Source organism: Rutidosis leptorrhynchoides, chromosome 7 (genome assembly GCF_046630445.1).
Source record: "Rutidosis leptorrhynchoides isolate AG116_Rl617_1_P2 chromosome 7, CSIRO_AGI_Rlap_v1, whole genome shotgun sequence".
Taxonomy (NCBI): domain Eukaryota; kingdom Viridiplantae; phylum Streptophyta; class Magnoliopsida; order Asterales; family Asteraceae; genus Rutidosis; species Rutidosis leptorrhynchoides.
The window spans coordinates 663,092-679,130 of NC_092339.1; the positions used below are offsets into that span (position 1 = coordinate 663,092).

General features: G+C 32.1%; 1 protein-coding gene across 3 annotated transcripts; it reads right to left on the reverse strand.

Annotated features, from left to right (window-relative positions):
• Positions 1-822: 822 nt before the first annotated feature.
• Positions 823-6,737, reverse strand: LOC139857537 (uncharacterized). Of its 3 annotated transcripts, none has more exons than XM_071846343.1 (8): positions 6,373-6,737; positions 5,555-5,695; positions 5,046-5,273; positions 4,424-4,631; positions 3,956-4,092; positions 2,732-2,812; positions 1,973-2,039; positions 823-1,563 (listed from the first exon to the last, which is right to left on the reverse strand). In XM_071846343.1, exons 1-8 carry the CDS (start codon positions 6,675-6,677, stop codon positions 1,255-1,257), a joined length of 1,476 nt encoding a protein of 491 aa, XP_071702444.1. In that variant the 5' UTR covers positions 6,678-6,737; the 3' UTR covers positions 823-1,254. The 3 variants fall into 3 exon arrangements, with proteins under 3 accessions (XP_071702444.1, XP_071702445.1, XP_071702446.1); XM_071846344.1 differs by having other exon boundaries at positions 5,555-5,691; positions 6,373-6,500; XM_071846345.1 differs by lacking the exon at positions 6,373-6,737 and having other exon boundaries at positions 5,046-5,268; positions 5,555-5,666.
• Positions 6,738-16,039: the final 9,302 nt, after the last annotated feature.

Sequence of the window (16,039 nt, forward strand, 5' to 3'; positions counted from 1 at the left end):
CTTTCTAGTATTTTTTTTTAATTGTCGTAATCTTTTAATTTTAAATTGTCGTAATGTTTTAAATTTTAATTATTGTATTTTTTTAATTTTAATGAAATGGTAGTTTTATGTTTTTTATTTTTAATTTATCATATAAATATAAATATTAATAATTATTTGATAATATAAAATAATTCAAAAATAAAATAAAAAAATGAAAGGGGGAGTGTCTTTGTTGGAAGTGTTTAGTCCTGGGTTTAGTCCTGGGAAGGAAGTGAGATGGAGGTGCTGATGTGGCGCTGAATGGTTGGTTAGTCCTGGAAGACATTGTGTCATGGTTGGGAGCACTCTTAGATAATGAAGTCAAATATAGAAGTCTTGTCTTAGATGTTCAATTCTATTCTTAAATGTACTTTTTAGCTTCATATCTTCTCAATTAACTGCATGGGTTCAATGATTTATAATAGTTAACTACATACATTGCTCAATGATTAATTGGTATGTATATTTTGCCGTATACATCTACGATTTAATATTGGATCATGTTTGACACATACGTATTATTGTCATGATTGAAAATGGGGTGTAAATCTTTCGTTTATAACTTGTCATCATACTCATTTTCTTTGTCTAATTTTTAATATTTTTGATATTTGATGATTTATTATTCATATATATTGTACTCATATTACTTATATCATTAACAAAAACAAGTTATTAAAGATATATTTTTATAATCTTGTATGATAAAATACCTGCGAATGCGCGGGTTATAAACTAGTTATGATTAAACCAAATAAATAAATATATGGTTCACCATCCGTAACATCAAACACTCCCTTTTATGTTAGAAGAACAAACTCCTTCCTACCAGTTCAGGCTCTGTTTTCCAGCTCTAGTAAGGTTTTTACAATTGGTTATCTGTAAGGTCCACTCAGGTTCAAAAGCATAAACCCGGTCTAGTCTTTAAAGATTACAAAGTTGAAACACATCGTTTCGGAATAGTACTTTCTCAACCATATACAACATCCGGTTTTTGGATCTAAAAAGGAACCAACCTGGTCCAAAACGGGTTATATCAGTTGGTTTTTCGGATTTAGTTCGGTTCTGACCAAATGCACACCACTACTAATTCTGTAGTCAACAAATACATCACAGTTATTACAAATGAGCAAGTTAGATGCCATTATACACCTGATTGCATTTTTTAAAGTAAAATCATACCAAGAAATTAATAAATAAAAAATGCACCTAGTGCACATATAATGAAGTTGATCAGCTTGTTTCGTGTTTTTTTCGGGGGGTTGTGTCGTATGGAGGAAGAGGCACACCAAACACCCAATCAAGCACGTTCAAGTATTTGGATCGAAAAACATCTCTTTCAGTGGCGTAACAATGCATTATGATTGCTGTTGAGATGCTGAATATTAACACATCTACTCTTTTCAAGTAGTTAAAATGCGGCATGTATCCTATGTCAGACATGGTTGTAAAGAAGCTTTCGATGGCTCGAGCAAGGCAGTAGAGTGAAATTTCTATTCTCCTGCTCTTCTTTTCAATTGCCAAACTCAGACCAGTTGGGAACTGCATAAAAACCATGAGAAGGTAACACACACAAGTAGGTAACCTACTACTGGATACAATTATAATCAATATCTATATCTATATAGGACACATATAAAATGCAATTATGAAAACCGATAACCATCACATGAAGATCGTTGTATCACTCGACATAGGTGGATCTAAAAGGTATTCTCATACAAGATGATATCTAACCTTTTCTAACAAGAACTATATCAATGGATTTTAATACATTTAAATACACTTGAGTGGACTTTTTGACTTGTTTAGTAAAATCAGTTGAACCTAGTAGTAATCCATAAGAGATACTCCAATATAACCCAAATTGCTATCCCTAATTTTGATATTTGACCATATCATATTAAAAGAAAGTGTATGTTGATCAAGAATAAACACACAAGTGTATTACCGTGCCCAGTGCTAGCATGGTGATGTTACATCTCTTGAAAATTCTGAATAGGAAGCATGTCCAGACCCTGATTGATTAACAACAATAGCAGCCAGCAAAGCGTCATCCAAATTAATGAATCAAGCATAATAAACATTCCAGACCACATGAACTGGAATAAATTCAGTACCATGTATGTAATGTTCACATAAACTATTACAATATATATACTGCACATAGTTTTAATGAAACTATTTATGAGCATTTCAATTAATCCTCCTACTGTGAGATATGGAAAATAAATCAGGGGGTTAACTTCCCGGGGCACAAATATTATACCAGCAAACATGAGTCCTACAAGTAAATTAAAAAAGAAAATAAATTTAAGGACAGGTCTTATTAGGTCACATGAATATGGAGTTGTAGTGAATAGCTGGTATATAACTAATATTCTTTCAAATACTATTAGAGATTGAGGTAGAATGTTTGTGTTCACCTCTGAAATTGGACTAGGGGTTCAAGATTTTCTGATTGGGCTATAGCAGAGGAAAACTAACAGCCACTAGATATTTCCAGAAAGTAACTTACAATTCTATAAAGTTAAACAAGTACAAAAGAAAAAGAATTTTTTGCTCTACCATAATTCATAATATGCAATTAAGAAACATCAATACAGATGCCAAAGCACCAAATGGACATTACGTATATAACATAACCAGACAGATACTACTTTGGGCTGCCAAGATTGAAGTAATAAATGTATTAACTGAAGAAGCTAACCATGCAGAACTACAGTATGTAGAGAGAAACAAGCTTGATCTTGCAGTACCAAAAAGACCTTTTGCCAATATTGTGAAAGGCCTGCATCAATCACGTCAAGAATAACAAATTAAAAAATCTACATCCCTAACCACCCACTTTTCGATACAGTAAACAACTTGCAGGTGTTATAAAGACAAGTCATACACATAAAAGCCACAAGAATACAACCAACATCACTGACAATCATTTTATTATTTCCGCCTATTAATTTGGATATGCAAGATAATAAGTTAGATATTAAGAATTCTATGATTAATGGTATAAGAGCAGATGCAGATGCAGCAGATATGACAAAATTGTGTCCTTGATGATATAAATTTGAATTCATAACTTTATTTTTGGCATATTTGAACCTTGATATTAAAAACAACCACACCCTCATAAAAGACACCACTGCTAATACAAGGAACTCTGACGAAACTGTACACACATTTACAATAAGTAAATGCTATGTTTAAAGAATCTCTGACGATTAATATGATGCTTTATCTCTTCAATATTCTTACTTCAATCATAAAAGTCACTAGGGTAAACCACCCTCTCATAAGTAAGAAAATGATCAAACCAAATGTAAATCTTCATTATGGGCACAATTAGAAGGAACTCAAAAGCATGAAAAATACTTGTAGTTCACCACTCCACATTTAATTCCCTGACTATGTGATGCATTTCATGGATGTTGGCCTTTTTTCCAATTACTACAATAATCTATTCAGCTTCTTAGTTACAAAAAAACCATCATATTTCGACCAAATCTTAAAAGAAATATGGTTATATTATATTGATAAGGATCAAATGGAAGGGAATCAAACTTTAAGTTTCCTAACGAGCTGAATATAAGTACAATCCTATTAGATATGTGATTGTATTGCATAGAAAAAACTTAAGGTCCGCAAAGCTCTTCAGATTCCATTCTTCCAGCTTCATTTGCAGTGGTAGTTGTAGCAATTTGGTGATGGGTTTGCATATTAACTAAATTTGTGTCGGACCATAATAATAAATATGATTAATCATAGAAAGTATATTACTACGCAAATGGTAAGACAGCTAAATTTGTGCACAATTGTCTGATTCTGATTATCAAATATATATGCAGGTCAGTTAAATAGAAGTAAATCGATAACCATCTATTACGGATGAAAAAACATAATATTAAGGACATGGGAATGACCAAATGCATACCGTTTTCCAAGTCCTTGACGATGTACTATAAGTGCAGGAATCAAATAAACTGGAAGATAAACAGGTACTGCTCTTTTGTATGCTTGGAGAAAAAATGAAAACGCATGCCAACTACATGATTGATTTCCGTGTGTCATCTGCAAAATATACCTCTTCCATTGATTAACAATTTCTACTTCGTACCAAATATTTCATAATGCAACATCTACACACATTTATGCCTAATAATACATATTAACTATGACCTTCCATACAAAGTATGTACGCAAAATCATTGGCTATAGTAGCCAGTGTGTAGGATCTTAAAATAACAAATAATATGCAGTCCGCCTATAGTAATATGTTACACTTGCAAGTTTAAATAGCAACATATCACATAAAAAAATTATAACTCAAGGTGAAAAATTTTCAAGAATGAAGACACTAATACAACGGAAAACCGTAACAAGAAAGATGATAGATTCATACCGAACAAGGAACTTTCATTTGGGGGTCGAGTATAACATCTACTCCTGTACTCTTGTAGTACTTCTGTATCTTTTCTAGATTAGTAAACGGCATGCCGCAAGCAATATCCCTAACACCTTGAAGGATGACTGGGTCCTTTCCGCCATGTTTATTGAGAAATGATTTGTATGACTGAGGTAAACTATCCTGCTTTAATATGTATGCGCACCTGGAAAAAGCATAACTGGTTGATTATTTGAGAGGATATTTCTAGCTGTAAATAGAACAATCCTTAAAGAATCATTTCAAGTATGAATTGTAGTTGTAATAACGCTAGCAGAGACAAACATCAATATTAGTTCCCATAGTGCATACAAGACATTTTTCAAGTTGATAGAGTAGAACAATTTCCACAACCAAAAGGGAAGTCTTGATTTCCATCTCAATCTATAGGAACCCACAACCTCTTCTCACATTGATCCTCATAATCATCACTTACCGCATTTAACTTCTGGCAGGTAATAATAATTTTAAGGCTAAAAAAAGATAAATATAATACAAGAATAATACTACGAAATACAAACATAACTGTAAAATCTTGCAAAGAAAAAAACTTGAGATACGGGGAGAGGTATTTACATACAATATTTGGGTAGATGAGAGACACATTAGAAATAGGTCTCCATGGGCCCAAGTGAGAGGTTTACATATATGCCCAAATCGCTTGCTCTTTATTCCACAACGCGAGGCAAGGACAGCTGCTCGCATAAGGATATAGACAGCTAAGCTTGTATGTTGTGTCTTATATCCAGTGAGAAGCATTGATGGTCCGGCTATTGCCCCTGCTAATAAAGCCCTCCATCTTGCTGTTCTGCAGACAGTATTGTTGCACATTACAAGTCTAACTAAAGAAAACTGACATGAAACAAACTATTCAGATACACTGAGTATGATAAACTTGAAAACTTCCATTTAAGATCTTATAAGCTGGCTATAGGAAGATTGCCAACTATAAAGATTGATTTGCAGCCACTAGATCAAATAAACTCATATTCCACAACTTAGTGAGGGAATTTCAATGTAGAGATGAAGAATTAGATTGAAAAAAATACTTAGTCTCAAATATGAAATACAAGAAAGAGAAGGAAATGCCTTCGATGTCCTCCCAATGCAGCTATTAACTCATCGACTGAAACAAATGTCCCAGCATAAGTGCCAAGAAAGAGACCATATCTGGCCGTTTCTTTCAGGGCCAAAATTATATCATCACCACCTGAAGCCATCTGTACCTTCCTGAACCAAAAATTTAGATATTTTAAAGTTCTAAAAGATGACCGATATTCTCATGGTAATGAAAAATAAACAAAAAAAAAAAAAAAAAAAAAATCAAAAGTAGACTTGTTAACTCTAAGTTAAATGTGGTAATGAAGTCATCTCTAACAAAATAAGATAAGATACACCGAAGAATATATAATATGCTTTCTCAACCTAGTAATTTTCATATTAAGATCTAATATAACCACAAATTCAATACACATGATTATAAGGAAAAACAGGGGTGTGAAATTTCGGGCAGATTCCCATCAAGATTCTGAAATTAGTTAGTATTTGACATCCCTTTAGGATTGATTATATGAAGCATTAGTGAAACGGCTGCCACAAATTCTTATAAACCAAAGAGCATACTATTTTCTTACACTTTGTTGCAGCATTAATAGAAAGTTAAGCTTATACAAGCAATGATTGTTGATTATCACAACAAATTTCAGCTTAAAAGGACTCTAGTCAGTCAACATCACATCTCCTAGTCTAATAAGGAACAGATCTAATTCTAACTATACATACATACATACATACATACATACATACATACATACATACATACATACATACATACATACATACATACATACATACATACATACATACATATAATAATTCAAATTCAAATTCAAATTCAAATTCCTCACTTAGCAGAAGATAATGATCGTCGACGACGTAATCGTGCAAGGATTGCGAAAATAGCTAAGCCGCCTTTGATACCAGCTCCAATTGCAAAGCCTTTGAGAGAAGCAGTAAATATCCTCCATCGTTTATCGTATTCTTCAACTGGAAACGAATCGAAGCTAAGTAAAGCGGATGACGATGAATATGACGTTAGACTAGTCTTTTTGGATTTTCGATTGCACTGTGAACAGGTTTTCCGTTCATCGCCCCCGTCTTCGCATGAGCAACCGTCATCAGTAACGGTGGAATTAGTTACCGCAAGCGACATAGTGAAATCGGTGACGTGTAATTTCACCGTAGGTATCGATTGATATTGGGATTATAGGGATTTACGTTTTTTTTTTTTGTGCTTCGAAAGTGGTTATTCTCTTTGCTACTTTTGACTTCAACATTTCACATGCAATTATTGTTTGTACGGTTGCGTACAACTACAGATTTTGCCGTTGCGTGTAGGCTCCACCACACCACTATGTTTTAGTATGTTATTAATTTGATTTCGGTTTTTAATTCGATTTCCGGTTAACCAAATTTAAAATTTTCAAAATCAAAAACCAAACTAAAAACCGAGTTACGGATTCGGTTTCGGTTTCAATCGATCCGAAAACCGTTTAAATAATTCGGATTGGTTTTTTTTGTTTGGATTCGATTCGGTATTCGGTTTATTCGGTTTGAAATTAAATGGTGCACACCCCTACTCCAATGTCCAAACAACAACATCAATAATATCCAATTTCATAACTGAGGTCATATCATAAATGAAAAAAATGAGTTGTTACAACAAGATATCTCAGAAGAAGAAAATCGATCCGCGATTTGAGATTGTGGCAAAGATAAATCACCGGATCCGGATGATTTTACATTTTTTTTCATTAAGAAATTTTGGGAGGGATTGAAATTTGATGTGGTAAGCTCGATCAAGGCTGTTTTTCGAACAATAGTTTACCAAAAGGTTCGTTATCGGCTTTCATCTATTTGATTCCTAAAGTAGCTAACCCGACTTTTATCAAAGATTTTAGGCCAAATTCGCTAATGGGAGTACAATATAAAATTATTGCAAAAATCCTAGCAAGCCGATTGGCAATGGTAATTGATAAAGTAATTTCAAAGGAACAATCGGCTTTTGTTAAAGGTAGACAAGTACTCGATGGTCCGTTGATTATAAGTGAATTGGTAAGTTGGTATAAATTAAAGAAGAAACGTCTTATGCTATTTAAAGTTGACTTTGAAAAAGCATATGATACCGTTAATTGGGATTTCTTGGACCACATGTTTGTCATTTTGGGTTTCGAAGCTCGGTGGCGAAATTGGATTCGGATGTGTTTGCATAATTCAAAGCGTCCATTTTGGTAAATGGAAGTCCAACGGGTGAGTTTCGTCTATGACGTGGACTTCGACAAGGTGATCCGATTAGTCCTTTTTTATTCTTAATAATAATGGAATGATTACATTTAATATTAAAACAAAAGGTGGAAGCGGGTTTGATTGATGGGGGTGAAAATTGGTAATTCGCTTATTAATATTTCACACGTTTTCTATGCGGATGATGTCATTATTTTATCGGATTGGAATAGAAAGAGTCTTACTAATACTTTGGTGGCCCTAAATGAGTTTCATAATATGTCGGGGTTGAAAATAAATGTATCAAAATCTCACCTCTTTAGCCTTGGGTTAGATGACTTTCAACTTGATGCATCTGTTCAGGAAATGGGATGTTCAAAAGGTAAATTTCCTTTTACTTACCTGAGACTTTCGATAGGTGTGAATATGAACACTATTTGCAAATTGGAAGTTGTTAGAAGATCGTGTTTTAAAGAGATTATCGGGTTGGAAAGCTAACCTCTTATCGATAGGTGGTAGACTAACCCTCGTAAAGGTTGTGTTGGGAAGTTTAGAGGTATACTATTTATCGTTGTTTAAATGCCCGGAAACGGTTCTAGACAAATTAAAAAGCTTACGAGCCCGCTTTTTTTGGGGAAGTACCGAAACGACAATAAAATGCATTGGGTAAAGTGGGGTCAAGTATTGGCTTCGCCAGTGGCGGATCTTGAACATATTTAGTGGAGGGGCCAATAATTTTTTTGAACAGCAGTACGGGATCACTCAGGAAGACTTAACCACCCAACACATTCATCTCCCATAGTTGCATAATCCGTCCTCAACTGTTGCCCAAAAAAAAAAAACCCGACCAAATAATATATGTCGTGAAATATTATTTTAGATTGTTTGACTATGCATAAAAGTTTATACTTCACGTATAATATTTCATAAGCAATTAAGCCATCTGTTATTTATTATAACATTTCAATTGATAAATGGTTTAAAATTCATGACTAATACTATAAAAATATTGAATCGAAAAAAAAGATAAGTGGTTAATATATAAAGCACATTAATAAGAGATGTGTAAACATATTACAATTTCTATATTTATGTATGTATAGGAGTTACTTTATTAATTATGATAATCAGAATTTAATACTTCAATATAAATAGTAATAGTTTGGTTACGAATAATAAAATGTAGATAGTTGTAAAACCATGAACAACCAAAAAATCAAACAAAAATGTGCAGAAAGATTTGATCTTTGGCCACTTGACTTTGGACAAACATTGGAAACCACTAAAGTATCATTTTTTGCTAGCTCTCTAAAATATTAGTTATAACTTGAAAATTTGGGAGGGCCATGGCCTACCCATGCCCTCCCAATAATCCGCCATTGGGCTTCGCATGATAAAGGAGGATTGGATTTCTGTAGTCTTCGTGCATTTAATTATGGTTCATTATTTAAAAGGATTTGGCGGTTTACAACATCACCTAATACAATTTGGGTGTCGGTTTTGCAAGCTCTTTATGGTCCGATGTAAGACCCAAGTTCGAATGATACATAATTGTGGGTATGATAAAAAGCTGCCAGCATCAGTTCCAGCAGGGGGCCGCGGCGCGACCAGCGTCAGATGCTGATTCTTTTGTTTTATTTAAATTGAAGAAGGGTATTTTGGTACTTTCACTTGTTGAACGACTTTAAGGCCTCTAGATCGGTTTTGGAGTGTCATTTACTCCTCTCACACCAACCTTATCTCTTCCACTTCAATTTAGAGGGAGAACCCATTAAAGAGAGAGAAAGCTCAAATCAAGGAGGAAGAAGCTTGATTCGGGTCAAAACGCGAGTATTAAAGTTGTTCATCTAGTCTCTAGCTACATTTTGATTGTGGTGGTAAGTCTTAACCTTGATTTCCTTATTTTAATTTGTTTAAGGGTTAGGGTTTTGGGTTAGTGATGAACATAAAACCCATTGTTAGTAATTTGGGGTTTTTGGGTAAGTTTGAGTCATGAGGACTCGAGAATGACTAATGTAACTACCCAACTTCGTTTTACCAAAAACACGCCTTAATTTTTTTTTATTTTTTATAACAAACCATCTGGACGGCGTCCAGTAACAAAGGACAGGACGGCGTCCAACAATCAGGACGGCGTCAAGTAACACTAAAATGTTCTGTGACTGAACACATCCAACCCACGTTATACTGGACGGCGTTCAGAAGACTGGGACGGCGTCCAGCAGACCTGACCTGCACTTTTCTTCCCAAAATAAATTTTAACACTTCAATTCCACAACCAACGCTTTGTAACAACCAACTCAAGTTTTACATCAACAAAACGTTAAATAAAGTGCTTACACCACATATACGGGTTAAGACTCCATAACCCAACCCAATACCAAGAGCATAATCTCGGTGACTACCAAATCCCCAATCCGCGTCCATATCTCCAAAAGCTACCCCGTCGAGCCCAAGCGCTCATACGCATCTAGCCTAACAACTAGCTAGCTTCATAATCACAATACCTGTAAAAAGGTAAACAACGAGAGGGATAAGCATAAAGCTTAGTGAATGCAATAATTATACATATATATATATATATATATATATATATATATATATATATATATATATATATATATATATATATATATATATATATATATATATATATATATATATATATATATATAACCTACTTACTTGCAATCACTTACACAATTACCGCATACACGCTAGCAATATAATTAGCATACCATCGCAAAGTATAACGTTAAATCTCCAATACGCAAGCTAGCACAAACAATAGCATATAACTCGAACAATATAATATGCTACACTACAACACATAACCATGGTTAACCAATCGTACAAGGGAATGGCGCTCGCGAAAGGCCATCTGTAGTGACCCGAACTTTTCCATGATTATTCCATGATTATATATTAAATGAAAACTATATTTGCATGATTAAATGTTTCCAACATGTTAAGCAATCAAACTTTTTAAGACTTGATTATTTGAAATGAGTTTCATGTAGACAATTGACCACCCAAGTTGACCGGCGATTCACGAACGTTAAAACTTGTAAAAACGACATGATGATATATATGTGGACATATATATAGTTAACATGAGATTATGATAAGTAAGTATCTCACTAAGTATACTAACAATGTGTGATATACATAAAAAATGAGAATATTGAATTATGAAGCTCGAAACGATATACATAACGATTATCGTTATAACAACGTCTCACTAAATACATATGTATTGTATTAAGATATTGATATACTATATTTAACATGATAAAATGATAATTAAGTATATCATTGAGTGTATTAACAATGAACTATACAAGTAAGATGAGACTACTAACTTAAGGATTTTGAAACAATATATATATATATATATATATATATATATATATATATATATATATATATATATATATATATATGATGTTAAGATATATATATTCATACACCATGTTATCATGTTAACATAACAATTTAACATCTCATTTAAGTATAATAACAATGAATTAATTACATTTAACAATATCGTTAATTTAAAGGTTTCAAAACAACACTTACATGTAACGACTAACGATGACTTAACGACTCAGTTAAAATGTATATACATGTAGTGTATTTAGATGTATTAGTACACTTTTGAAAGACTTCAAGACACATATCAAGGTACTTCTACTTAACAAAAATGCTTACAATTACATCCTCGTTCATTTTCATCAACAATTCTACTCGTTTGCACCCGTATTCGTACTCGTACAATACACAGCTTCTAGATGTATTTACTATTGGTATATACACTTCAATGATCAGCTCTTAGCAGCCCTTGTGAGTCACCTAAACATGTGGGAACCATCATTTAGCAACTAGCATGAAATATCTCACAAAATTACAAAAAATATTATAAATCATTCATGAATTATTTACAAAAAAATAAACTTACACATCCTTTATATCTAATCCATATACCAACGACCAAAAACACCTACAAACACTTTCATTCTTCAATTTTCTTCATCTAATTGATCTCTCTCAAGTTCTATCTTCAAGTTCTAAGTGTTCTTCATAAATTCTATAAGTTCTAGTTTCATAAAATCAAGAATACTTTTCAAGTTTACAAGTCTACTTCCAAGCTTTCTAATCCATTCCAAGTAATCAAATAAGATCAAGAAACCTCTATTATTTATAGTAGGTTATCATTATAATTCAAGGTAATATTCATATTCAAACTTTGATTCGATTTCTAAAACTATAAACTATCTTAATTTGAGTAAAAATCTTACTTGAACTTGTTTTTGTGTCATGATTCTACTTCAAGAACTTTCAAGCCATCCAAGATCCTTTGAAGCTAGATCAATTTTTGTCACTTCCAGTAGGTTTACCTACTAAACTTAAGGTAGTAATGATGTTCATAACATCATTCGACTCATATATATATAACTATCTTATTCGAAGATTTGAACATGTAATCACTAGAACATAGCTTAGTTAATTCTAAACTTGTTCGCAAATAAAGTTAATCCTTCTAACTTGACTTTTAAAATCAACTAAACTAAACACATGTTCTATATCTATATGATATGCTAACTTAATGATTTAAAACCTGAAAACACGAAAAACATCGTAAAACCGGACATACGCCGTTGTAGTATCACCGCGGGCTGTTTTGGGTTTGATAATTAAAAACTATGATAAACTTTGATTTAAAAGTTGTCCTTCTGGGAAAATGATTTTTCTTATTAACATGAAACTATATCCAAAAATCATGGTTAAACTCAAAGTGGAAGTATGTTTTTCAAAATGGTCATCAAGATGTCGTTCTTTCGACTGAAATGACTACCTCTTACAATATTGACCTTTAATCTGTATTTCCGACTATAAACTTATAATTTTCTATTTAGTTTCATAAACTTAAGTTCAATATGAAACCATAGCAACTTGAATCACTCAAAACGGATTTAAAATGAAGAAATTATGGGTAAAACAAGATTGGATAATTTTGCTTGTTGTAGCTACGTGAAATTTGTAACAAATCTATACAAATCATAACTTAACTAACTTATATTGTATTATACATGTATTCTAACATATATTATGTAATCTTGGGATACCATAGACACGAATACAATGTTTTGACATATCATATCGACCCATATATATATATATATATATATATATATATATATATATATATATATATATATATATATATATATATATATATATTTCGGAACAACCATAGACACTCTATATGCAGTAATGCTGGAGTTAGCTATACAGGGTTGAGGTCGATTACAAAATAATATATATACTTTGAGTTGTGATCTAGCCTGAGACTTGTATACACAGGGTCGTGGATTGATTCGAGATATTATATATTGATTTATTTCTATACATCTAACTGTGGACAACTAGTTGTAGGTTACTAACGAGGACTGCTGACTTAACAAACTCAAATTATTAAAACATAATAATAATGTTGTAAATATATTTTAATCATACTTTGATACATACGTACATATTTGTTATAGGTTCGTGAATCAACCCGTGGCCAAGTCTTACTTCCCGGCGAAGTAAAAATCTGTGAAAGTGAGTTATAGACTGTGACGATCGGTCCAAATCCATATGGACGAACACGTCATTCATTGATTTCATTGCGAGGTATTTGACCTCTATGATACGTTTTGTAAACATTGCATTCTTTTGAAAAGGCACACCATAAATGAATATTTAAATCAAAGGTTTTCGACATCTAATGATTTCTACATATAGACAATCACCATAAATAATAGTTTACAACAGTACTTCCATTGACAATGCAGTCAAAATAAGATACATGGTGATGATTTGGTGAATGCAACGTTTCCTTGAAAAATATGTCATGCAAGACTCCATGCACATAGCTTGTCTAACATCTAAGCAAACAGCGGAAGACTTCTAGGAAACCTGAGAATAAACATGCTAACAAGTGTCAACACAAAGGTTGGTGAGTTCATAGTTTTAGTGTTTCGTATAATCTGTATATAAAAGTGGATCACAAGATTTTAGTTGTTTCATCCAGAAATGTTTATCAATAGATTATATAAAAGTGGATCACAAGATTTCAGTTGTTTCATCCAGAAATGTTTATCAATAGATTATATAAAAGTGGATCACAAGATTTTAGTTGTTTCATCCAGAAACGTTTATCAAAAGATTATATAAAAGTGGATCACAAGATTTCAGTTGTTTCATCCAGAAACGTTTATCAAAATATTCTACGAAATTGAGCACCCTGTGAAAGGACCCGTTCATATACATTATAAACGATTCATAATAGTTGATTACATTGCGAGGTATTTGACCTCTATATGATACATTTTACAAACATTGCATTCGTTTTTAAAAGACAATCTTTCTTTATATCGAAAATTGACATGTATGCATACCATTTCATAATATCCAAACTATAAATGACCTAATCTGTCATTTACTTAATAATAATCTTTAATGAACTTCAACGACTCGAATGCAACGTCTTTTGAAATATGTCATGAATGACTCCAAGTAATATCTTTAAAATGAGCTAATGCACAGCGGAAGATCTCTTTCAAACCTGAGAATAAACATGCTTTCAAGTGTCAACCAAAAGGTTGGTGAGTTCATTAGTTTATCATAATCATTTATTTCCATCATTTTAATAGACCACAAGAATTTCATTTCCAGTTCTCATAAATATACGTCCCATGCATAGAGACAAAAATAATCATTCATATGGTGAACACCTGGTAACCGACATTAACTAGATACATATAAGAATATCCCCTATCATTCCGGGATCCTCCTTCGGACATGATATAAATTTCGAAGTACTAAAGCATCCGGTACTTTGGATGGGGTTTGTTAGGCCCAATAGATCTATCTTTAGGATTCGCGTCAATTAGGGTGTCTGTTCCCTAATTCTTAGATTACCAGATTTTAATAAAAAGGGGCATATTCGATTTCGATAATTCAACCATAGAATGTAGTTTCAATTACTTGTGTCTATTTCGTCAAACATTTATAAAAGCGCATGTATTCTCAGTCCCAAAAATATAAAGGGTAAAAAGGCAAATGAAACTCACCATACTGTATTTTGTAGTAAAAATACATATAACATCATTGAACAAGTGTAAGGTTGGCCTTGGATTCACGAACCTAAATTATTTATATATAATTATGTATTTGTCAATATTTGTCTAATACATTAAGTTAAGTCATAGTGTACCACAATCCTAATGCTCGAGTCTAGTATGCAAAGGTCGACAAAAATTAGTTTAATTCCAAATGATTTCAAAACTTTATAAATGTTTTATTATATAATTTAAATATCGTCGTTTTATATTTTTTAAAATATTTTTTTTTTAAAGATTTAATAAAGTAAATAATATAATTCGTTTATAAATAAAATTTTATATTAAAATATACTTTTATATATCTTAAGTAATAAAACTTATAAAGTTCATTTAATATCATAAAAATACTGCGATAGATTCTATTAAGGTAGTTATATAATTTGTATTACATTTCTAGTTAATAATATAGTATTGATAATAATAATAAGTAACAGTCGTGTTATTTTGGAATAATAACAATTTGATAAAAAAAATTAAGACAACGATATTAACGACGATAATAATCATTTTTACGAAATTTTAATTGACTATAACTTTTAATCCGTCCATCAAATCTATTTGGCATCTAAAGGAAAAGTTCTTAATTTTTTTCTAGCTTTTTAAGGACATGCAAATCTTATATCTTCCTTCAACTATAATATAACAACCTTTAAGATTCGGCATAACCTATCTAAGGGCACTATCAAATTTACAAGCATGCATAATCCTATTTTCTCGAGCACTAGTCAGGGATACACTATTAGTATGTAAAAATTAAATTAGGAGTACTCACGTATCAATATTGAGGTTCAATATTGTAGGAAAGGTACGTAGACGCAATGGAGGTGACAAACACTAGTTTAACCTCACAAGCATACCCATGAACAATACCCATCACCTCCATAACCATAACTCATAATTTCCTTAGCTCTATCCCGCTCATAAAACCCGTTTTGAAATAACTCGCCCATGACCTCGTCGTAGTATTTTATGTATAATAATACTAATAATAATAATAATAATAACACTAACAATAATAATAATAAATATAATTATAGAGAGAGTGTGAGAGATAGATAGTTAGAAAACAATTATGATCGATCCTATATATATAGATTTATAAATAATATAATAATATAATATA

Excerpts from the sequence above, each read along its gene's own strand:
- LOC139857537 (XM_071846343.1), bottom strand. The coding sequence starts at position 6,677 with ATGTCGCTTGCGGTAACTAATTCCACCGTTACTGATGACGGTTGCTCA. Across the intron at positions 2,040-2,731 it reads ACATACTGTAGTTCTGCATG|GGTCTGGACATGCTTCCTAT; the intron begins GTTAGCTTCTTC and ends TTAATCAATCAG. Across the intron at positions 1,564-1,972 it reads CCATGCTAGCACTGGGCACG|TTCCCAACTGGTCTGAGTTT; the intron begins GTAATACACTTG and ends GTTTTTATGCAG.